Source organism: Myodes glareolus, chromosome 21 (genome assembly GCF_982192425.1).
Source record: "Myodes glareolus chromosome 21, mMyoGla1.1, whole genome shotgun sequence".
Lineage (NCBI taxonomy): Eukaryota > Metazoa > Chordata > Mammalia > Rodentia > Cricetidae > Myodes > Myodes glareolus.
Genome location: NC_142046.1, coordinates 25,250,747 through 25,275,760, shown reverse-complemented (window position 1 = coordinate 25,275,760; position 25,014 = coordinate 25,250,747). Strand labels below are relative to the sequence as shown.

General features: G+C 35.7%; 1 protein-coding gene across 2 annotated transcripts in view; it reads left to right on the top strand.

The window, feature by feature from the left end:
* Nucleotides 1–25,014, top strand: part of Lrp1b (LDL receptor related protein 1B) — a 1,858,137-nt gene that overhangs the window by 840,158 nt on the left and 992,965 nt on the right. For both annotated transcript variants that reach the window (XM_087899923.1, XM_087899922.1), the window contains exons 4-5: nt 1,796–1,915; nt 8,971–9,099. In XM_087899923.1, coding sequence (XP_087756049.1) covers nt 1,796–1,915; nt 8,971–9,099 — 249 coding nt within the window. The remainder of the gene's footprint in view (nt 1–1,795; nt 1,916–8,970; nt 9,100–25,014) is intronic.

Here is a 25,014-nt window from a genome sequence, read left to right as displayed (position 1 = left end):
AACCCCACAGTTTCTATCTAGGCATACTATGTTCTTAGTTAGATAAAAAGAAATGGAACTCAATAAAAAGACCATGAAATGGGTAGAAAGCCAAGTATGTGTTATACTAAAAGCAGAATGAGCTGACAGTTGATCAAATCAAGTGAGGGTCAAGCAGAATCACTGGACTTAAAGAATAAAGGTCATTAGGACTTCCTTTATGAGCTCTAAAGTAAGTTAATTATGTAAGTTTAAAGCAAAAATTCAAGGAAAATATATACATAGTTACATGTAGCTAGACATACACATAGAAAAAGGAAAGGAATAGGCAACAGTGATGGCAGAGAGGGCTGAGATGAAGTCTAAGGCCTTTGTAATCTGGGGGAATTCAAGGCAAGTTTGGTGCTGAGAATGACCTAGTGTAACATTCAGAAAACGTCTTCTATAAAAGGCAAAAGTAGATACTTTATGCTTTGAGGACCTTGCAGTCTCTGAGGTGGTATGAAATCAGTCAGAAACGGTATGCAAAATAATGAGTGTGGCTATGTTCCTACAAAGTGTTTGTAAATAGCGTAAGGCTTTAATTTGACATTGCAAACCTAATATAAGTGAAAAAATAATGACCAGGAGGGGAAGCAGAGCCCAAAGTAAGTCATGATCTTGAATAGGACAGATGAGGTGGGGCGAGTAGAGAAGCGGTGGTATGGGGACTTGATTATTAGCTCAGCTAAATGAGAAAAGCTGTGGATCAAGAATTTGTGCAGTAGAACAGATATGGACTATAAAACTAGGAACACATCTTCTGACCACTCTTGCCTACTGAAAGAAATAAGAAACAAGAAAAACATGAGTGAGTATTAGGAAAGAGGTTTGGAGTTTTAAGAGAAGGCAGATGAATTCATCTCAAGCTGTACCTGGAAGAAATTAAGGTAAGGAAACAGTACAGGCAATATATATTACTAAAATACCCAGTGTTCAACTCGCAATGTTCCAGATGTATTATTGTTATTTGCTGTCTATTATTTTGTATTTATAAATCACCAACTAAATTTTTGTCAAAGAGCAACATATTTGGATTCATTTATCTGCAGTCTTAAAAGCGTTTATCTTTCATCCTATGGGAAAATTGAACCTCTATAATATATTAGAACAGTATTTTCAGGTCATATAGATAGTCATATCTCGTACTGAAATGTTTTTCGAATCTAGCAAGTCCTGCTCTCATTAGCAGCTGTGCACTGTGTACTTCTGCCACCCACTGTCTTGTGCATTTATCACAATGAATCTGAATTTACTTGAACTCGTTTGCTAACCTGCGTTTTAATGATGTATTTCTTCTGAAAGAACTCAAGCGTAATGAAATATATTATGTCCAGTATGTCTATATTTTTCACCAATGAAACATAAATTGTTGAGGTATAATATATACACATTGGTTTTATGCAGGTTACACATGGGTTGGTAAGTCAAAACAAGCTCCCAAAGAGAGAAAATCAATTGATGCATCAGGCGGAGAAGGCACGGATGGGGAAATGAACCTTCACACTAACACTTTTCCTCTTGAAATAATTTAATTTACAAGAATTTGAAAGGACTTGGTTACTTGAACATAGTAATATGCTAACATGCTAAAAACTGAACACTGATTGACATTAAATATTGTTACCAATCCTTCAAATAAATGTAAACCAGTCTGTTTTAAGATAACGGATATAGCTTCTTCTCTGGATCAATTACGCTCAATATTAATGTATTTAAACTTAATCGTTGTGTGTGCACAGTTTGATGTAAGGCTATATTTGTTTTTCCTCTACAGAACTGCTACCAAATTGTCAGCAACTGAATTGCCAGTTTAAATGTGCAGTGATCAGAAATATTACAAAATGTTACTGTGAGGATGGATTTGAAATAACAGAAGACGGGAGAAGCTGTAAAGGCAAGTATGAAAGGCGAATCTCTCTGTATTCTTTGGCCTGCACCAAGTACCTGAGATAACCACCACCTTAGGAAGGAGAAAGCTGCATTTTTCCTGACACCTTTTGAGGCTCCAGAACCTCCTTAAAAGGCATCATAGCATTTGAACATGATTACATGATAAGCAACAAGAACAAGAACAAGTAGAGAAATGCAAAGTGGAATTCTACAATCCCTTTTAAGAGCAGTTCTTCTAATTCAAGAACCTTCTACTAAGCCACATTTCTCTCAATGCTTCCCCACTTCCCAGTATGTCCATGAGCCAAGTATGAAGCCTCTATTCATTCTTCTTGATTTACCATTAACAATACATAGTGAAATAGTATCTAATACTTGTATGAAGGCTTAGCTAATAGAAATTTAATAAAATATCTGAAAATAATCTTTTGTCATGTTAAATTTTTACAATTATTTCCTTACAAAATAAAGGTTAGCATTACCCATAAATTATGAGCATTATATATGTATCTGTACCAATTTTAACTTATTTTTCAATAATAGCAAAATCTGGAAATACAGAGTAATATTTAGCCTTCCACTATCACACTGGATTTAATTATTTTTACTTCTTAATTGATTTATGGTTATCATATTTCTGCAGTGTAGTAGACATGTAATTAAATAAGCTAATTACTATGCATGTAATGTTCTTCTAGGTTTTGACATCAATAAATTTGTTATGTGAGGTTTGATTAATACCACAGTAATCAATATAAATATTGACTTTCATATTATTCCCATTTCTTAATTGTAGTTTGGGGACTTAGGTGTTGTACATGCAATACTTGTCTAGCATGTTTGAGTACCTGAGTTTGAATACAGCTCTCTAAAAGGTTAAATGCTCTAGATTTTCTGAGTACTCTTTGGCAAATGTTCATCCTTCAAAATGATTAATCTGTAACACTGAAACATTATAGGTCATTGATGCATTATTTTGACATCTATGATATATGTTAACATATGTATACCCTTTTAAAAACACACTATGTTGTGTGCATTTACATAGTTCTAAATATATGTATTTAAGCACACATATATGTTTAAATCTGTTAATTATATACATACTAAGATAAAGTTATAAATTACATAAATACACTATATAACAAGAAACAGAATACTATACTGTCCAAACCACTAATAAAGACAATATTTTCAAAATAACTTTGTTTTCTCTAAAGTAATTTTACTTAGGTGATTATTTTACCACTTATGCCTTAATACATAGATTTAAACTCAAGAGAATTGATTTAAAAATGATTTTTCAAAATCCTAATGTCAAAAGTATTAGAAACAAAATAGGACTGTTTTAGTGACATTTCTGTTACAATGATAAAGCACCCTGACCAAGGCAGCATGCATAAGAGTTTACTTGAGTTCGTGGTGACAAAGGGATAAGAGTCCATCACCAACCTATCAGGGAAGCATACTGGCAGGCAGGCACAGAGTCACAACCAGGAGCTCAGATCTTAAACCACAATCAGGAAGCAGAGAGAGTGAGCTGTGAATGGCATGAGTCTTTTAAACTTCAAAGACTCCAGTGATGAAAATGATGCCTTTTATTTCATCATTCATCATCCATCCTAAAATGCTTCCTCAAACTACACTACCTACTGGGGATTGAGCATTCACATGAACAAGTCCATTGGGTGACATTCTCACTCAGACTCAAAACTTAAGTCGACAGGATTCATATTTATCATGAAGAGGTTCCTTTTGATAATTTGGTACTTGCCTTTTAGGTTATTGTTTATTTTGTATGAAGCAAAAATATTATAAAAGTATTCATAATCAAATATTTACCTTATCCTAAACCTGCCATAAGAAGACAAAACACTGCTTTAAAAAACCTTTAAAAATTAGAAGACTATAGATAGAATTGTACATTTTTGAAAGAATCAGACCAACAGTAATGTTTTTATAATAATGAAAGATAGTCAAACATAAGTTTGTGTCAAACAGAAAGTCTCTGGACCTGCTGCATTTTCCTCATTCAAACCTAATCGCATTATTTAAATTTTAGGCTAGGGAATGGACCTATGGGCACCAGTGTCTTTCACTGAGCTTTAACCCAAAGTATTCAAGATTTGTGTTTTCTGGAGCCAAAGTAGAACTGGACTGAAGTTCAGGAATCTTAATCTCTTAATTAACAGTAAAAAGCTCAGCCATGCTTATTTTCTTCTTTTGAAAGAAGGAAAAAAAAAGCAGATATGTGGTGATTATTTTAGAAGTAACTCATAGAAAATGGGTTTCTTTTATTTTGCTAGTATTCCTTAGTGGCCAAGTGTGAGAAACATTCATTTCTCTTTTACTGTGTTTCCAGACAATTCCCTGTCCTTATGGGGAAAAAAATGAAGGCAATAGCATAAGAAATGGCATGCCTATTCTTCCATAGCCTGTGGAGTTACAGGAATGTTACAGCTATTCATTCCATTTGGTTAAAAGAACAAAGAAAATTGTTAATCACATTTTGTACTGGATAACATAATCATATCAATAAACGTAAAATAGGAAACAACAATATTAAAGTTCGAAATATCTGTGAAAGTAAATAAGCATCATTACTGCAGCCAAGGGCTGAACTTTCCCAAATGCGAAACTAAATTTCTTTCAACATTACCGTTAGAAGTAGCTCCAAATACTGTTCTTTCTATCTCCCAAAGCACTTCCTTCAAATGAGCCATCCATGACTGCAAGTTATTATAGGTCTATGAAGAAATCCAAAGTCAGAGCAAAGAATTCCATATAGGTTAATTCTTTCCCAACTAAAATAGCCCCTTACACTACACAGCAAGGTTTTATTCTTTCCACTATTAAATTCCTTTATTAGCTTTGGTCGTCCCAGAAGCCGACCCTACAGCAAGAATTCAGATGAAAGATTATCTTGGTTTTGGTATTTGTATATTTCTTTATTAGTTTTCCTTCCTTTCTCTTCCCCTTCCCTTTTCTATTTCTCCCTTCCTCATTCTTTCATTCTCTCTTTTGCTCCCTCCTCCTACCATTAATTCATCATAATGATAAAGAAAAGCGATGCACAAAGATAAAGATTATTAATATTTGAAGAACTAATATAGTCACAGCAAAGTCTGACTGAAGTCAAAATGTGTGGCCAAACCTTGTAGAAGGAGGGACAAAAAATTGGACAACTGGACTTATTTGTTGACATTTCCAGGAGTAGATGGTTGTATATTGTAGGCGAGACCATCCTCAATCATTGGTGAACTCCCTTCCTTATGGAAGTTGTCATGGAAAAGAAAGCAGGGTTGTCACAAGATCCTGCTTTGTGGAATTGAACGGAAAAATCTTTGGAAAGTGGACAGTTATAATCTGCTACAGGTCTCTTGAGAATCTTTCTCTAAATTGTCCCATGGAATTCTTATTTTAATACAGTTTGCTGCTTTCTTAGTCTGCTTCCTTCACCTTTGGTCAGTAGATAGACTTTTTACATCACAGATCTTTGTAGGTATCATCTAGTACCTATTAAATTAACTTCCTTTCTTTACTTCTCCTGACTTAGATCTCAACATATCAGTGTTTCCTCTCCTTTCATACAACCTGCTGCATATATTCACTTTTCCAATTTTTATATTTATTCAACTCATTTTATGTGTTGCTCAATCCAATATCTAATTTCCACCTTTCTTGCATACCTTGAAAAAATTGTGCCTTTGATGCCTCACAGTGTAGTCAAACAACATGCTCACATTTTTCCATATTAAAAAGAGAAGAATAAAGAGAACTAAAGAAGGAAAGAAAGAAGGAGAGAAGAAAGAAGGAAGAGATGGAGGGAGGGAAGAAGAGTGAAAAGAAGAACAAAAGAAAGGAAAGAAGAAAGAAAGAAAGAAAGAAAGAAAGAAAGAAAGAAAGAAAGAAAGAAAGGAAGGAAGGAAGAAAAGAGGGAAGGTAGGGAAGGAGAGAGGGAGGAAGGAAGGAAGGAAGGAAAGAAGGAAGGAAGAAAGAAAGAAAGAAAGAAAGAAAGAAAGAAAGAGAGAGAGAGAAAGAGAGAAAGGAAGAAAGAAGAGAAAGAAGGAACTCTCAAATTTCTACCAAGAATGCCTCGTTTTGTGGTCATCGCATTACAGCTGCCCTCATCCAGATCTTTTGAAACTGACTGGATTATATTTTTAAATTTGTGATCCCTGTTTCACTCTTTCAAACATTCTTGATATATAACTTAGTTATTCATTTAAAGCAGTTTTGAAGATTTTTTTTTCTTATAGCTAAAGAAGGCTAATCCTTTTATCATTGTTCCCTAAGACTTTGATAACACGGGATGTTTGAAATGTTGGCATATTTATTAGTATATCTAGGCATCCTCTGCATCAGTTATTATACTAAAAGCTAAATGTTTACTATAATTAAAGGTCATTTAATTCCTTTTAAAGGATTTAAATATCTTGGAATTAAAACCTCGTGTTTGTAGATGTCTCAATTCAATGTGAAAGCCACCCAAGGAAGTCAATTTCTACATGTATAAACGTGATAGAAAATGATTTAGGATGTAGTATGGGATTCTCACATTATTCCAAGACTAGCACCCTACTTGTTGACTCCCAAAGGCAGTTTTTACTGGGTTCCATTGGATTATTAACTCTGATCATACTAATTCCAACCATTGACATCCTCTGAAAGTTCTTGTTTTTAATATCCTCAAAGAATCATGGAGTCCCCTACAGGGGATACTCATGGAGGCCATTTCCTTGCCTGTCCTCCCCACATTCAGGTACTATTTTGTGCCAGGTGAATTTTGATTTCACATTTATTTTACTGTGGGAAATAGTCAACATTATCTTTTAATGTCTAGCATTCATATTCTCCTAACTTCCAAGCATAGATCAGATATCTCTTTATTTGTCATCAAACCTATATTTCCATTGCTTTTTGTTCATTACCCAAAGAATACCCTACAGACAACGGAAAGTTTACACAAATAAAGATCATGATCTCCCTTTATTTAAACCCGTACTTCCTATATTCTTTTTTGTCAATATTGGATGCCTGCTCACTTTTATCATTTAGCTTTCAGATGTTATTTAGCCTATTTATTAAAGTTTTTTTTCTATTCTTTTTTCTCTATAATTACTGTCGCTGACTTCAAAATATAATGAACTTAAAATTAGCTGGGTGAGGTATCACAAGGAGAATTAGGAGTTCATGACAAGACTTCATAGGAATTCTAAGGCTAGCCTAGACTTCATGAGACCCTTTGACAACCAAATGTGTGCACACACATACATATATTTATATATTTTTTCATATTTCTGAGTTTAACACTCAGTTTTCTAGTTCAATTTTTTCCACATTAATCAGTCCATGTTTAGCCTAAAATCATTTAGAATTGGAAAACAAAGATCATTGCTTGGCTCCTTTCTAATTAATATCTTCCAAACGTTGTATATAATATATACAGCCCTCTAGATTAGCATACAAATTGCTTCATTATTGGGACTATAAATTGCCTTTCCCCTTATACACACATACATCATTTGACTCCCTCAGATTAAAATTCTAAGTCATCTCAATGCCTGTTAGAAGCTTCTAGGTCTAACTGTAATATAAGTTTTATCAACCAAGGAAATCCTAATATTGTTTAAATTTAGTTTATTAGAAATTTTATTTTTTATTGAAAAAAAGATTTTTTTTCTAACAATACATCCTGATTATGTTTTTTTCTATGTGAACTCCTCTAAGATTCTCTACACTTTCCTAGCCACCCAAAACTCTCCTTTTCCTTCTCTCTCTCATTACAAAACAAGCAACCAACTGAAAATAATATGATAGAAAAAATACTTTAAAATGGACAAAACAAACAAATACACAACAGAGGAAACAAAGAACCAATTAAGATGCAGAAGAAATATATACAGACACGCACACAAACCCATTCAAACAAAATCAGAAACCATACTATGTAAGAAAGAGATCTGTGAGAAAGGAAAAAACAGAACAAATATTATTTATTTATTTAGAACAAATTTTAAAATGTCCAAAAAAATGTCTAAAAATGTCCATTTTTAGTTTTAGTTTAGTTTGTTTTATATTGACCTTATACTTTTGGGCACAGGGTCTGCATTTATGGTTTCCTTAAATGTGGTTTCTATGGAGAGGGGAGGACCTTGAACTTCCCACAGGGCAGGGAACCTTGACTGCTCTTAGAAGTAGAGAGGGAGGGGAGGTGGGGAGGGGGAGGGAAAAGGGAGGCAGGGAGGAGGTGGAAATTTTTGATAAATACCTAAATTAATTAATTCAAAAATATAGAAAAAATTTAAAAAAGACTCTTTTGGAAAAAGAAAGCTTTTTTTCTGATAAGGGCAGCTATAAATTGGAACAATAAAAGTAGATGGAGGACAATAGATGGTTACACAAATCTATTTAAGGGCAATCCAGGAAGTCCAGCTTGATCCTCTGCGCATAAAAGTACATGTTGAACAAACCTGAGTTGAACCCCGGAAGCTCATGGAAACAATCATGGGAAAGAATTGGCTCTCCTAAATATCTTCTGACATATACACAATGATAACAAAGTGAAATGTTTAAAAATGATAACAATTTTAGTTTCCGTGAGTGTCTGATAATTTCTCCTTTCAAAAGAGTGAATATTGTTTTCAAGGTTTAACTCAAAAATCACAGTTCATCAGTAGATTAGAAGCATTCTACCAGATTAGTTCTTAAATAAAAGAGTGAAAAGCCATGCTTATACATACTAGAATCATTCAATAAATATATATTATAGTGCTTTCGACAACATTATAAAGACAATCATGTTTGTCTAGCCAGCATGACCAACACAAAGTCATTACCCTTTTAAAACATGTAACCAATACTAAATATAATCTTCTACTTTGAAAACATAAAAACAGCAATGAACTTGACTTTTAAGTGAAATTATTTCAAACTATTTATTAGAATTCGTTCAACTTTTAAAACAATAGTTTCTTTGAAAGTAAATATTTTCTTCAAGAAAAAATTGAAATCTCCAAATGTAAAGTTGCTTAGAAATAACCTTAATGTTTCTTTCAGATCACGATGAATGTAGCATTTATGGTATTTGCAGCCAGACCTGTGTGAATACATATGGATCCTATGCTTGCAGTTGTGTGGAAGGCTATCTAATGCAGTCAGACAACAGAACTTGCAAGGTGAAACATGGTAAGTTATAATCTTGCTCTTTCCAGATTCTCTTTCTCTATTGACAGTTCTTTCTTTTGCAATGTGGTGCAGTCATGTGGGGCAGCTGCCGCTCCTGTGAACACACTGATACGTGCTAGCGACTCAGAGCAATCCTTTTGATAATTGTTACTCTTAGACAACCCATTCAACTGGAGAAATGTCTAATTAGAAAATAGGTGGATTAATGGATTTTAATTACCAATCATTTTACCGGACCCTCTAATATAGATTGATTCTGTGAACTTCTGCTTTGAGCCTGAAATTTCTATTCCATATACTAGACTGATCTGCTACAACCTTGTTCAGTTTACTCTTTTACTTAAAGTTTGGGAATAACTTCTTCCCATCCTGAGACTAAAATGTGATCTAATTGATAGAGCATGAGCATCTAACTATCTAATTTATTATTTACCTTTCCAATTATGTCTCTGTCCCTGTCCTTGTTTCCATCTTTTCAGTTGACTGTCTCAGAAATTCTGTTTTTTTTTCTTCTACTGTACGGGTCTTGCCTTGGATCATTCCAATTGGCAGCCTGCAATAAACTCAGCAACACAAATCATGTGATTGTTCCCTTCTCTTTCAAGGCTCAGTTACAAGGTCAAGAACGTTCAAGTAATTTTCAATGAATATTCCATTTAAAAGTATATTCTCTCTCCATTTCTGTCTTTTTGGTGTTTGTATGTTTGTGTGTGTGCATATGTGTGTGTATGTGTGTATGTGCATGTGTGTGCATGTGTGTGCGTGTGTCTGCATGTCTGTGTGTACTCTAATGTTATATGGTTTCCAATTGTCATTGTACTACCATTTGAAATTAGCTCATTTTGTGATTTATTTTTATTTCTTTCCCACTACATGATTCTTCTAGATTTGTATGAAGAGGACAGGGGAAGAAAGATAAAAAGAAGAAAGGAAAAAGAGCAGATGGATATATGGAGGGGGACAATGAAAAATGAATTTATCCTTGAAATTAAAATTATACAATTAAGAGATCCATGTTTGATTGCTTAAATCCCATGTTTAAAAACTGATCTTTTATTACTGTTTATCAGCAAATAAAACTTTCAGCTTCTGCATAGCTTTCAGCATATATTAAACACTTGGTGAACATTGTCAATTTAATGAAGTATCTTGGAGACACAATAGGAAAAACCGGGTACTGCTGCTATTTTTGTAGTTCAATTAGCTCTGGAATATTGTGAGGGAATGTTATAGGCAATATTTCACCTCGACCAATTAATTTCCCTAAACCCTGTTTTTATGTCACGTACTAAAAATTATGTTGAATAAGGGAGATTACTCTCCTACCCCTATTAGCAAATACTGAGTTACAAGAGTGCGGCACTCTTGATAAATTAATAAAAACTCAGAGAAAAAAAATGAGGTTCAACCTAAAGGTCAGAAAAACAATACAGCCAGCCACTGGCTTTTACCTCGACCTTAGTCTGAAAATGGTGATCCTGCCTCCAGAAGTCTCAGAATGACGATGAGACTGTGAGCTGTCTCCTCCCAACTTATATTCCTCTTTAGGGCTGGGATTAAAAATGGACAGCACTGGGATTTGATGCATGCACTGCCCAGTTTCTATGCAAACTAGTGTGGCTACTGCGTTTAAAGGTGTGTGTTATCACTGTCTGGTATGTAAGGCTGAGCAGTGGGGTTGTTTTACTCTCTGACCTCCAGGCAAGTTTTACTTATTAAAATAAAAATTAAAGACCACCAAAAGAAATGTGTCTTTTATGAAGCTAAACTAAGTAAAACTCAGTAAATTGTTGTTCTGAGTTTCTTTTTTTTTTTTAGTAAATTTTATTAAATTATAAAAGTTTCCATTTCCGCCCCCCCTCCCAAAACCCTCCCACTCCCCCCACTCCCCCTCCTCCTCCCTCTTCGTCCCCCAGGGCAGTCAGGGTTTCCTGCCCTGTGGGAAGTTCCAGTTCCTTCCCCCTCCCTCCAGGTCCAGGAAGGTGAGTGTCCAAACAGACTGGATCCCCAAAATCCAGTATATGTAGAGGAAACAGGTCCCAGTGTCATAGTCAATGACTTTTCAGAAAGACTTCGGGCCAGCCACAGTCAGAGAATCCGGCCAAATTCCGAGAATCTGGTTAGATCATGTCCTCGTTCAGTCCCAGTCCAACTGGCCTTGGTAAACTCTCATCAGATCCGTTCCCTTGTATCAGTGGGTGATAGCATCCCTGGCAGTACTGATTTCGTTTTTCATGTTCTTCCTCCTTCTGCTCCTCATTTGGACCTCGGGGGGCTCAGTCCGGTGCTCCAATGTGGGTCTCCGACTGTATCGCCATCCTTCGCCAGATGAAGGATCTATGGTGATAAGCAAAATATACATCAGTATGGTCATGGGCCACGGCCGATTCAGGCACCCTCTCCTCTGTCCAGAGAGCAATCTGGGGGATTAAAGACATCAACATTAATCCGTCCACTTTGAACCTGATAGAAGAGAAAGTGGGAAGTAGTCTACAAGATATAGGCACAGGAGGCCTCTTCCTAAATAGGACCCCAGTAGCACAGATAATAAGAGAAACAATGAATAAATGGGATCTACTGAAACTGAGAAGCTTCTGTAAAGCAAAGGACACTGTCAGTAAGACGAAAAGGCTGCCTTCTGACTGGGAGAAGATCTTCACCAACCCCTCATCAGACAAAGGTCTGATCTCCAAAATATACAAAGTACTCAAGAAACTAGACACTAAAACCCTAATTAACCCAATTAAAAAATGGGGTACTGAACTGAACAGAGAATTCACAACAGATGAACTTTGAATGGCCAGAAGACACTTAAGGTCATGCTCAACCTCCTTAGCGATCAGGGAAATGCAAATCAAAACCACTTTGAGATACCATCTTACACCTGTCAGAATAGCTAAAGTCAAAAACACCAACGATAGCCTATGCTGGAGAGGATGTGGGGTGAGGGGAACACTCATCCATTGTTGGTGGGAATGCAAACTCGTGCAACCACTGTGGAAATCAGTGTGGCGGTTTCTCAGGAAACTGGGAGTCAACCTCCCTCAGGACCCAGCAATATCACTCTTGGGAATATACCCTAAAGATTCCCTAACATACTACAAAAGCATTTGTTCTATTATGTTCATAGCAGCACTATTTGTAATAGCCAGAACATGGAAACAGCCTAGGTGCCCCTCAATAGAAGAATGGTTAAAAAAGGTGTGGAACATATACACATTAGAGTTTTACTCAGCGGTCAAAAACAATGACATCTTGAATTTTGCCTGCAAATGAATGGAAATAGAAAACGCTTTACCGAGTGAGGTAAGCCAGACCCAAAAAGAGGATCACGGTATGTATTCACTCATAAGTGGATTCTAACCATAATTAAAGGTCTTTGAGCCTATTATTCGTGATCCTAGAGAAGCTAAATAAGAAGATGAACCTGATGAAGATTATTTAGCTATCCACCAGGAGGTAGGAAATAGACAAGAGTCCCAGGTAACCTCGGGAGCATGGGGGGGGGGTGGGAGGGTCGATGGAAGGGGAGAGGGTTAGAGAGAAGGGAGTAGGGGAAGAACGGGGAAAGCTTGGTGGCCAGGGATGAGGGGGGGAGGGAGGAAGGATGAATATGGGATCAGGGAAGAATATATTTCAACTAAGGGAGCCATTTTAGGGTTTACAGGAGACTTGATTATATATGGGATCCCAGGTCCAAGGAGAGATCCCCCAGATTGCTCTCTGAGTTTCTTTTATAGACCTCATAACTTGTTTGATCATTTCCTTGAGATAGCATGTAAGCTATTTAGAAAAAAATATATGCATCTAAAATCATAAAGAGAAACTTCTTCAATTCTTAATTTGTCTCTTTGAATTAGCAGCTTCATATACAAGACAGTAATTGCATGGATGTGTGATCCAGACCTTTAAAGACATTAAGCCATGTTCTATGTTTCTAATTTTCCTATCACGAAGAGTTCTCAGTCAAATGTTGATGTTCTGAAGAAAGCTGATTCTCCACTGCTTCTATTGAGTCAGACAATATTGCCTCAGACACTCAGGGAGAATGAAATGTCATAAACCTGACTCAAGGGAACACTGCTTCTCTTCCTACAGAAGGAGTTTATTTGACAGTAATAGGATATGACTGGGGAGTGATGGCACACGGTAATGTCACCCTGTTTCATGGAAAGGTGATGACTCCAGAATTGATGATGGAATATACAAATCACCTCTATGCCCTTAGCTTGAAGACAATATCTGCCTACACAGTGAAAAACAAACAGTTGTCATGGCGATATTGTGGCTTAAAGTTTAAGGAAAATGAGTTGCTAATAAGAGGGCCTAAGTCTATAACAAAGAACAACTGCTTTTGAAGGTCACATGAATATTTGATTCCATGCATTTGCACAATTCAGGAAGAAAACCATCAGTCTGTTTTTGTTTTCTCACATTTACAGCAAATGAACCAGAGTTGGTTTTGGTTACATGTATATTTTTGCTTTATATATCACTATATACATACATACATATGCATACATATATGTGTATACACACATATGCATGCATACATACATATATACATATATGTGTGTATGTATAGGCAAAATGTTCCAGAGATTCTGGAAATATACAACTATCATGCTTGAATTATGGAGAGATTAACTAAAACCAGACTGAGGAGGAAGATTCTGCAGAAAGGTTCTTGGGGCAGAGGCTTTTCATAGGAACTGAAAGCAAACTGTCTTGAAAGCTGCTTACAAAGAGACTGAAGTTTCAACAGGAATCATTGTTGTGACCTTCTAACTGTTCACTCCAAAATAAGACTGCAGGGTCTGATTTTCAATCTGACAATCGATAATATTTAAGCAAATTAATTCAGTTAATTTTTTTCATCTTTCTAGTAATATGCCCAAGCATAAGTAAAATTTATAAGCCTTAAGAACCACTTTATGAAGCATTATTGATGAAAGAGGGCTATTGCAGGGTTTTTGATTAAGAGGAAATGGCACAATATTAAGCAAGAAGCTTTAGTTTTTAATTTGTGAAACTGAGGAGTTCCCCCATAAATTTCATACTCTGACAGTCAAACATTTCTGAGATGGAAACCTTCATAGGTAATCTGCTTGTGATCATAATTGGTACTTTACACTACCTAACTCAAAGGGAATAATTTATAAAAGAAAGTCAGTAGTGTACATTTGTAGAGTAAAATCAGGCATGAACACAGGGGTAATCCTGAACTATAGGAGGAGACTCAATAAAAGTAAATGAGATAAAGTAATGTCTATGAATGCAATGGAATTTATAGTAAAAACTAATAACTAATCAAATAATAAGTTGAAGACACTCATTATAGCTACCGCTAAAACTTCCTAAATACTTCAATGTTTTGTTTTGCAAGCCGAATTCTGATAATGATAAAATTTTCTTTATTGGATGTATCTTCTTGCTAATTGATTTAAGTTGACTTTGTTATAAAAACATCTTAGTCTCTGTCTAGTCACACTTGGAGGATAAAGTAACAGTTCCAGTAATGGAGAACGGTGCTTAACTTACAAGCTCTTGACAGTTTTATTCTTAATAAATGTTGGCGTGCTCGTCTGTTTGTTGCATGTCCTAAGCAGATCTCTTGAGCCAGTGAAATTCCAATGCTTGTACTGGCACGTTGGCAACACGAAGAACCCTGAATTGATTTTGTGCTCATCACTATGGAAGAAAGAGAGGGAGAGTATTCCTTTTAGTGAGTGGAGCAGCTAGAACCTTCAGAGATGTGGACCCATTGTCTTTCTTAAGGATTCTTTTGTAGTTTTTGTTTGTTTGTTTTTCAAGATTATGATAGTATTTTATTATTTCCCACTTATCTTTCCTCTCTCTAAACACTGGCACATTTCCTTTCTTGAATCTTTTCATATTCATGGTCTATTTGTCCATCAGAGCTGAAAATGTGAGCATGGATCATTGATTTGTTGCTAACTGATTTAGGGTCGAAAAATATCCTGAATAAGTGAAAACACTGGTAGGTATTTCAAGTCTTATATTGGTATAATGCATCACTACATAGAGCTGGAACAACAACACATCCATGTTTCTTGCTATTTTCATCACTATGACAGGGAAGAAAACAGCAAAAACGAAATTAAAACTTTAGCTTCCCAAGTTCTAAATTAAAATCATGGAAGTATCTTAACATGCAGTTAAGTACTAAAGCAGTGCTAAGGTCTTTGCAGTTGAAGAACGAGCCACCATGGAAGTCAGAGCTGCTTCTGCTTCGTATTCAGCAGGTGGGCTCCTGTATAGCAGAGAATTGTCTCCCACCCCATGCTGTTTGCAGTTTGGTTAGCAAGGCATCCTTCTGTTTTCTTTTTAAAATTCACCTCACATTAAATGCTTCCTTATGAGACTTATGCCCCCAGAATGCTGTATAGCACAGAACAGCTCCTTGTGAAAGATCAGTGGACTAGATCACAGTTGCATCAGGAAGTTTTGCTCTTTGCAAGAGTCCTTCCACTGACCTGTAAGTGTGATGGCATTTAGTGACAAGATGAGATATGAAGTGTCCTTAGCTGAGAGCGAGCCCAGTCGGCTAGCACAGTACAGTGGTTTGGTTTGTTGTTCTTCATGTGACACACATAGGTAGATGACATTGTAGCCATATAACGAATAGCAGCAGAAAAAAAGCTCAGTGCTTAGAAAAAAAAAATACTCTTTGCACACGTTCTTTCGAAACTTCTGGGAACTAAGTTGAAGATACAGGGGGTGTTGAGACTAAAGAAAAGGAGAAGCAAAAGTTCTGGATGTAATTGTAAAGTAAATAAGTTTTTTTTTTTTTTTGCCAGTTTGAAGTATTGTTTTTGGGCAAGTTTAATTTGGAGATGATACTCACCCCAGAGTGGTTTGGGCAGCTCTGTTTTAGGTCCCTTGTATGTGTCATCCCCTCGAAGGTCTCCTTTTCCAGGAGTACCTGGATTGGTATGAGGGCTGTATGTGAGCTAAGGACAGTCACAGTAAAATGAACTCTCCTCCAAACAACCAGGCTGTACTGTCAGAAGCCCTACCCTATGGCAATTCTAGAATTGTCCAAAAGTCTGAAATCTTGAGCAGATAGCCTAGCCATAAAAATATATTCATCATAAGGAATTATTTATGTTACATTTGTTTTCTGTCACACTTGCAGGTTTGCGAATTAAATTCCATGGGATGGAATAGATGAAAATTTCCAGTGTCATTTCCATTTCTCAAATTATACAGTCGGGTTTTTTTTTCTATCTAAAAACTTTTCAAGAGTAGAATAGCACAAATATAAAATATTTTCATGGCTTCCTATTCTGATTTTGCTTTTGCCTGGAAGGCATAGTCCTGTTCATAGTCTAGCAAGTTTCTTAACGTGTCTATATTTATAACCAGCATCAAGGTTACAAAATGAATAAGGGGTAACACAATCAGGGGATATCATGTGTTACCACATGTTTGATTTACTCATTGTTTCGGAAAATATTATCCATGACAAGAAAGCATATCCTTCATTTCCTTTTGAAATTCATTCTTTCTGCACTTTATCTGGGATTTTTTTTGATATGAAAAAATAACACATTCTTAAGCTACAGATATGAATTATAAAATTTGCTTTTTAGTCAAAGGTAAGCTAGGCACAAATTTCTTTATATTCTTTAAATTGTTTTTGTAGAATAGCTATTGAATCACTACCTAAATCTTCAAATTAAAACATTACTAATTTGCACCCTTCTCTACGGGTGCCTTTTTAAAATACTGGATAAATTTAATGAATAATGATAAACATTGAAACATTTAGGCTCATAGAAATGACAAGTGATTGAGAGATAAATGATTTAGTTATAGGTATAACGACGAGGCATTAGGAATATGATTAATATTATATCCATTTAGCATAATAATATGAGTAGGTTCACACCTAGAACCTAGGAACTTTTCAAGGCACAGATTCTTGGCCAGGATATTGGGTTTCAGCTCATGGAGTCTTACATAAACCTTATCAAAGTAGTTGGTTCCTCCCATGAGGTTTGTACCACCACTGTCCTACTGGGCATGTCTTCAAAGAATAGCTATTATTGTGACTTATGGTGTTCGTGGCTGGGTAAGACTGGTAATTGCTTCTCCCCTCCAGTACATGTACAGCATCTTTTGGCATTCTGAAAGCTGCTAGTAGGGATTGTACTTTCAGATCAGTACGCTTTTGATTTCTCCATGTTCTTTGAATTGTGTGTGTGTTATCTTCAGCAATAGGGGTGATTAAAAGCATTGGAAATAAGCAGTAATGTTTGGGGCACATAGGATGTAGCTTTCCAACAACTCCAGAAGAGTACCAGAAAAAATACACCATTCCTGGCATTGGGAATTTAATTCTTGCATGTAGTGTCTAGTAGTGATATTATTGCCTCATTAGAGAGCAAGCTATTTTAAATTGTTTTTAATATGTATGCATGTATACATTTCATGACATTTTTACAATACTAGGCTTCCATATGACTTTTTTCAAAATATCTTTAGCGTTGGTTATAAATCTCCATATCTCCCCCTCCTTCCTGTTCTCCCATCCCCCATTAAATATTTTCTATTCCATTATTTCCCATCACCATTTATAACATTGTATCAATTTCTTTTCACTAGAAATACCCTCCTGGCCTTTTTCTAATTTCCTGTTCTCTGTAAATCTTCCAAAGGAAGCACACATGTCTGAAGACTCAAAACTAATATTCATAAATTAAAGAGAGCATGCAACTTCAGCTTTCTATTTTTTGAATAGCTCACTTTCGAGAAATGGTTTCCAATTCCATTCATTTTCCTGAGAATGCAATAAATTTTAAATAAAAGTTTTGCAACAGCTGGATAACACTTTATAATGTAAAAGTAACTCATTTTCATTGTTTATTCATTAGCTGATAGGAATCTAGGTTGTTTTCATTTAGGGAATGGAAAACTATGGTAAAAATGGAAAAGAATCATTTATAGAGTAGCAATGAACATGGATTAGCAGGTATCTCTATAGTAGGATATAGAACCCTTTGGGTAAACACCTATTGTGCAATATGACTCTATCTTGTGGTAGATCTGTTTCCAGAGTTTTGAGGAACAGTCATACTGATTTCCACAGTGACTATACCAGTTTACACTCATAACAGCAGCAAATAAATCATCTGCTTTCCTTGCATCCTTGCAATAATCTGTTCTCATTAGCTCTTTTGATCCTAGAAATTATACTATGACTGGAAGAATGATATCTCAAAGTAGTTTTAATTTGAATTTATTTGTGCCTAAAGATGAAACAGTCTTAATTTCTTTCTAGCTGTTTGGGCTTTTGTTGTTATTTGTTTGCTTATTTGCTTTTCAGAACTGTTTAATTCTACACCCCATTAATTTTTTTTACGCTTTGGTGCTTGATGTTTTTGTTTTAATTATTTGTATACTCTAAGTAATTATTTTCTGTCGGGACTATATCTGGTAAAGAATTTCTTCCCACGATGTAGGTAGCCTTTTCACTTGAATTGTGGTGTCCTTGGTTGTACAGAAGATTTTCAGTTTTCTGAATCTTCACTTATTATTTGTTGATATAAATGCCTGTGTTACTGGGGTCCTGTTCAGAAAGTCTTTGATTCTGCCAATGAGTTCAAGCACATTCTCTACTTTGTCCTCTATAAAATTCAGAGTACCAGATCTTTGACAGGTACTTGATCCATTTGGGATGGAGTTTTGTGCTGAATGAGAGATAAAAATATAATCTTGTTCTTCTACATGCTGCTATCCAGTTTGACTAACAATATTTATGGAAGATGGTATCTTTCTCCAATGTCTTTTGATAGCCTCTTTGTCACTAATCAGTTGGGTTTTTGTTTTCTTTTCCTTTGTTTTCCTTTAGTTGGTTCGATTTATTTGTTTATTTTGGTTTTCGTTACAGGTTTCTTTCTTTTTTTTTTCTTTTTGAGATTGGAGACAATCTTGTCACTTAAGATAACTTGTTGCATTTGCAGAAATCTGGGAAATGCAGATTTGTTTCCCAGAGGCCATGAGGTAACTAATGGCCATCTAATTGCAGTTCCAGAGGATCTGATACCCTTTCTTGCCTCTTGTCATTTGTGCGGTGCACATTCATATACGAAGTCACACACAAAATAGAAATTAATAAATTATTTTAAGAATTGGCTGACTGTCCATGTATGACCTTATATGCGAGTTATCTATTCCATTTATCAATGTGATTTTATACCTGTACTATTTTTATTACCATGCCCCAACCTTATAACATGAGATCAGGTAGAGTGACACTTCCTGCAATTGCTTTATTAATCTAGATTTCAATTTCTGTGAGAAAATATATTTGAACTTTGACAGGATTGCCTTGAACCTGTAAATTGCTTCGATAAATGACCATTTTTGCTCTATTAATACTTCCAACCATGAGCATCTGATATCTTTCTGTTTTCTGATTATTTTCTTCCATTTCTTTCTTCAGAGTATTAACATTTTTATTGTACAAATCTTTAATTACCTTGGTTATGTTTAATATAGTGCCTAATTTTGAGGCCATTGTGAATGATAGTTTCCTTGATTTCTTTTTCACAAAGTCTTTCATTTGTATATTGGAGGTAGAGGAAGGCTACCGATTTTGTGTTAATTTTACATGCTTCAACATAAATAAATGTATTTATCACCTATAAGTTATTTCTGGTTAAATCTTTAGGGTCTTGTCTGTATAGAATCCTTTTATCTCAACCTCAAAAATGCTTCTGTTTGCAGCAGATGAAAATTATCACAGAGACCCACAACTGGCCAAGATACAGAGAACAGGAAACTGTGCAAAGCTCAGTATTAAACTGTCTATCTGTATCACACCGTCCTGCTTCTTAGGCTCAGGGATCATTGCAAAAGAGGAAGCAGAAAGGCGTTAGGACACAAGGGCAGTAGATGACTATAGGAACCAGTGTTTCAGGACACAAGAGTAAAGATGCACATAGGAACTCAGCAATTTGGCCGCATGCAGAAAACCTGTACAGGCTTAAGCTTGGGTTTGGGTAAGGGACTGGATATAGTCAAAATACACTGTGTTAATTTTTTTAAAAACCATTGAAAATCGGAGGGAAAAGACAAATTGTTTGTTAAGTAAATGAAATTAAAACACGCATACGTATATATTTTTTATTTTTGAAGAATAGTTAACACTAGATAATTACTTAAATCCTCAGAAGGATAAAAATCTTAAAGCTTGAAAAGTAGAATAACTTTGTCTTTTTATATAGGAGCAATAATTTTTCTTTAGAAAGCCTTTAAGGCATAGCTTGTATCAATTGCAATCAACAGAGTTTGATAAAAACAAAAAAGTCTAGAGTAATAATGGGAGTTAAAGAATACCCCTTTGGCACTTCTGTACCATCCTGGGCTGGGATGATTAATATCATGGAATTCTCTCTAGTCACACTGCCTACAGTCTTTTCAGTTTTATAGGAGAAAAACTGTTGCATTGATTTCATTTCTAAATGCATGAACGCTTTTCTTCTTCGCAATAGGACCAATATCTTATGGATTTTGATGATGCCTTCCCCAAAATAAAAACCTGAACAAACTATTAGCTAAATTGTCCTTAAATGCTCTTCTGATGTTCAGAAAGGAATACTGTTAAGCTACAGAAGACATGTCTAAAAAATGTACCTAAAAGCTTGTTTGGTATACCATTGAATGCTTACAGTACTTAACTTGTCTTCATAATAGTAATGCATAAAACTGTGATCTTAATTGCAGGCTGTATGATTGCGTCAATAGGAGGCCCTGTGTGAAACTCTGAAATTGTTTGAATGACCTATCCTTTTTCTCTCTTCTAGATAATGAGCTCCATGTAACACCTTCTTCCTCTTCACTCTTAGATGATCTTATTTTACAGATCCTCGAGAAAGTACAAGTGATTAAAATAGAATTTTCTCAGTTGAAGACCATTACTATAAGACTCTGTGTGGACCCAGAACATATAAGTTTACTTTCTTCCTGTTGGAAGAATGAACTGACATTTTTTCTATTAGTGAAGGCGTCAACATTCATCCTCTAAAATATTTAGAGATTAACTATTTGCAGCTATCTCTTTGTGAAAGCACTAGTATTTTCTTGTTTGATTTTTAATATTACTCTTATTAGTTTACAAAATCACAGATTTCTGTATGTTTTTTTTTTCAAATATACTTTGCTGTGGTTACTCCTGGCTGCTCTTGCTCTTCTTGTCTGCCCTACTCTTTCAGTTTCAACACACCCTTTCATGTTATTATTTGTTCATGTCCTCTGCCCTCCATTAAGTCATTCTTCCAGCCCTGGATCTCATCCTCCCTGCCAAATATTGGCCTACACTGCTGCCACGTGGATATGCATTTTTATCATGTAGTGGCCAGGACTCACTTTGGCAGAGAACATGTGTTCTTTGTCTTTCTGATCTTGAGTTACTATTTCTGGAGAAATTCAGGTTAGTATTTGGGATCCTTCATCCCATTGATAAAATAATTTAGCAGCAGACTTAGAAGGGAGCTCAAAGATAGTTTCATTAGAGACTGAAATAAAAACAATGGGGCAAGGAAATCTCAGCAACAACTTAGTGAAAGAAAGGCAAAAAGGAAGAGAGAGTGCCAAGAAACTTGGTATGTTCAGAAGTAGATTTCCACAAAGAGCCGCATGGTTACAGGGGAAGCTGGCTTCAGAGGAAGTGAAACGTTGCATATTGGGAAATACATGCTTGGGCTTTTGGCATGCGTTCAAAAAGAATAGAAAAGAAAGAATTAGAAGGAGAGAATGAAAAGGGAAGGCTATACAGAACAGAGTAACTTGATAAGCTGGGCAACTTAGCTGTCTTCTATGGCAAAAATTATGTCTGCATCAGTGGAGTGGCTTCTTGGCAGGATGAACACATTATCTCATTAAGGGGATAAGTATACGAATAATTATCTTCTCACCACATATTCAGGTGAATCAGATTCCCTGTGGAGTAGTTGCCTGGCTAGGTGAATGACAGGGCCATCTGGACTAATATTTAAAATAGACAGTAATATGTAATGTCCCACTATTTGGAGCAGATCAGAATGTCATGTCTCTACCAAGGAACTGAAGTAGAAATCAAACCTATTATTTTCCTCAGCAGGGATAAGAGGGACAGTTAAAATGTTCATTACTATATTTTAGTGTTACCAGAGAATTGGGAAATGCAATTCAAATCCAACCAAGGCAGAGGGTTTCATCCTCAATGGCCTTCTAGGCTAATGTACTGACTGGTTTTATGTCAGATTGACACAAGCTAGGGTCACTTGAAGAGACAGGAGCCTCTATTTCTCTGTTTCAATAGAGAAAATGTCTTTATAAGATTGGGCTATAGGTCGACTTGTAGGGCATTTTATTTATTATTGATTGATGTGGGAGGGCACAGACCACTGTGGTTGGTCCCTCTCATGGGATGGTGTTCCTGGGTTATATTAGAAAAAAAAAAAAAAAACAAGCTGAAGAAGCCATGGGGAGCAAGCTAGTAAGCAACACTCCTGTATATCCTCTGCTGATGCGCCTGCCTCCAGGTTCCTGCCCTGTTCTCACTGCCTTCAATAGTGAATAGTGATATGGACATGTAAGCCAAAATATCCTTCCCTTCTCAACTTGCTTTTTGGTCAGAGTGTTTCATCACGGCAATAGAAATCCTGACTAAGACAGCTACTAATTACCATCTGTCACTTAACATCCTGCTGTATATATTTTCCAATTCCATCCATTTTCCTGCACATTTCACCATTACAATTTTCTCTGTGGCTCAGTAAGATTCAATTGGGTATATACATACCACATTTTTTAATTAGCAATTCATTGTTTTTGAGTATATAGCATGGTTCCATTTTCTTGCTGTTGTGAATAATAATAATAAATACACTGTGTAAGTATCTCTCATAGGATTAGGAGGTCTTTGGGACATTTACTTAGAAGTGATGTAACTGGATCATGTGCTCTCTTTTTAGTATCTGAGAGGCAGTCAACCACCCTGATTTCCTTAGTAGCTGCTCTACTTTATAATTCTACCATAATGAATAAATATTGTTCTTTCTTTATAGCAGCTCTAGTATTTGACACTTACAAAATACTTGAGAAAACAAAAAGGTAGAAAACTTTATATGTTCTTTGTTTAGGAAAACTAAGAATGTGAAAATGTCTAAATAACCAAAAGTAGTCTAAACATTCAGTGCAACCTTATCACAATTCTAATGGCATTTTTAACAGAACTAGAAAAAAAAAACCCAAAATTTGTATGGAAGCCCAGAAGACCACAAATGGTCAAAGAAACTCCAACTAGTATGAATACAACCAGAAATAGCATATAACCTGAACTGCAGCTAAATTACAGAGCCACAGTCACAAATACAGCAGTATACTAGCACATAACCAGAGAGAAAGAGCAATGAAACAGAAGGGCTGATGATAAACCCAGACGGTATGACACCAAGTGTCTGACAACAGGGGAAAGAAACTTGTGCTGGAAAAAAGACAGACTTCTCAATTAACGGTGATAGAAAAATTGGATGTTCGCCTCCAGAAAAATTAAATTAGAAACATATATCTCTCCCCTATACAAAATCAATTTAAATTTGATTCAAGACCTTAATCTTATTCTGGAAACATGGAAACTGATGAAAAGAAACATGAGAAACACATTAGAATTTAGACACAACAATGAATGTTCTAATATTTTAATCTGTCCTAGATCTTTCCAATTAAAGTTTTTGAAAGATAAGTGAAAAATACTCTCTTTAGTGTCATGATTTTCCCCAACTCTTGTTCACTTCACTTTTTCTGTAATAGAAATATACTCCTAAAGTGGATAGTCATTCTCTACTCTGCCCTTCTCTCTTGAACCTACTCCCTGGAACTTAATATCATTATAACTTGCATGATTTATTATCAGTGGTTCTGTTTCATTAATCATTGACCTGGTCCTTGAGCTATAAGACGGTGTCTCCTTTGACTACTCTCTCGTTTGCACGACACCACGTTAATGGAATTATATTTAAACTTCCGGAACTCCCCCTCCAGTCACTTTCCTGACCTATTCCTCTTTCCAGGCTTTGCCATTATTTCTCTTCCCTCTCCCTGTGTTTTCTTTATTTGCTTGGCTTCCTAAATCATCTCATGCTTTGGCTTAGATTTTGAAGCACTCCCCATTTTCTGGCTTTAAAAATTACATGAATTCAGAGGTTTCTAAGATTTTATCACAAGTGCTCAAATCTTGACTGAACAAAACATGAAATTGTATGTTCAATATTTCCATACAGATAATTATCAAAAGGCTCGTATTCTGCACATCCAAAACTGACCCCTTTAGCCTATTCCATGGCAATGCTCTTTTTTCAGGGCTGCCTGTGTTTGTTACTGTTACCTTCTTTTACCTCATTTTTAAGGCTAAAACATTAAACTCACAACTGACTCCATTCCTCCTCTCAAGCACTTTATTTCTATCTTTTTCATTGATCTCTTACACTTATGTTTTGCATATAATTGTGGCATTTACCACTGCCAAGAAGTTATAGTCAGTATTTGTTTGCTGTCTGCCTTGCTCAGGGTGTCAGTTACTTTTCAGTTAGAGAACTAGAATTTATTTGTGTTTACAGTTTCAAAGAAATAATATGCCCTTAATATGGATTTTAAACATTTCTTCATAGAAGAACCATATCAGCAAGGAGGAGTCACAGGGGCAAGAAGCTCAGAAAGTACATCTGCAACAGCAAGCAGGAAGCAGAGGAAGGGAGACTCTAAGTTTCCAAAGCTCTTCCACAGTGATGTCCTACTCAGCAAGGTTGCACACCCTCTCAAACATGTGTTACCATTCGAGAACTAAGTGTTTAAATACCCATGCTTAAGGGAAATATTTTCATTCATATCACAACATTCCAGTCC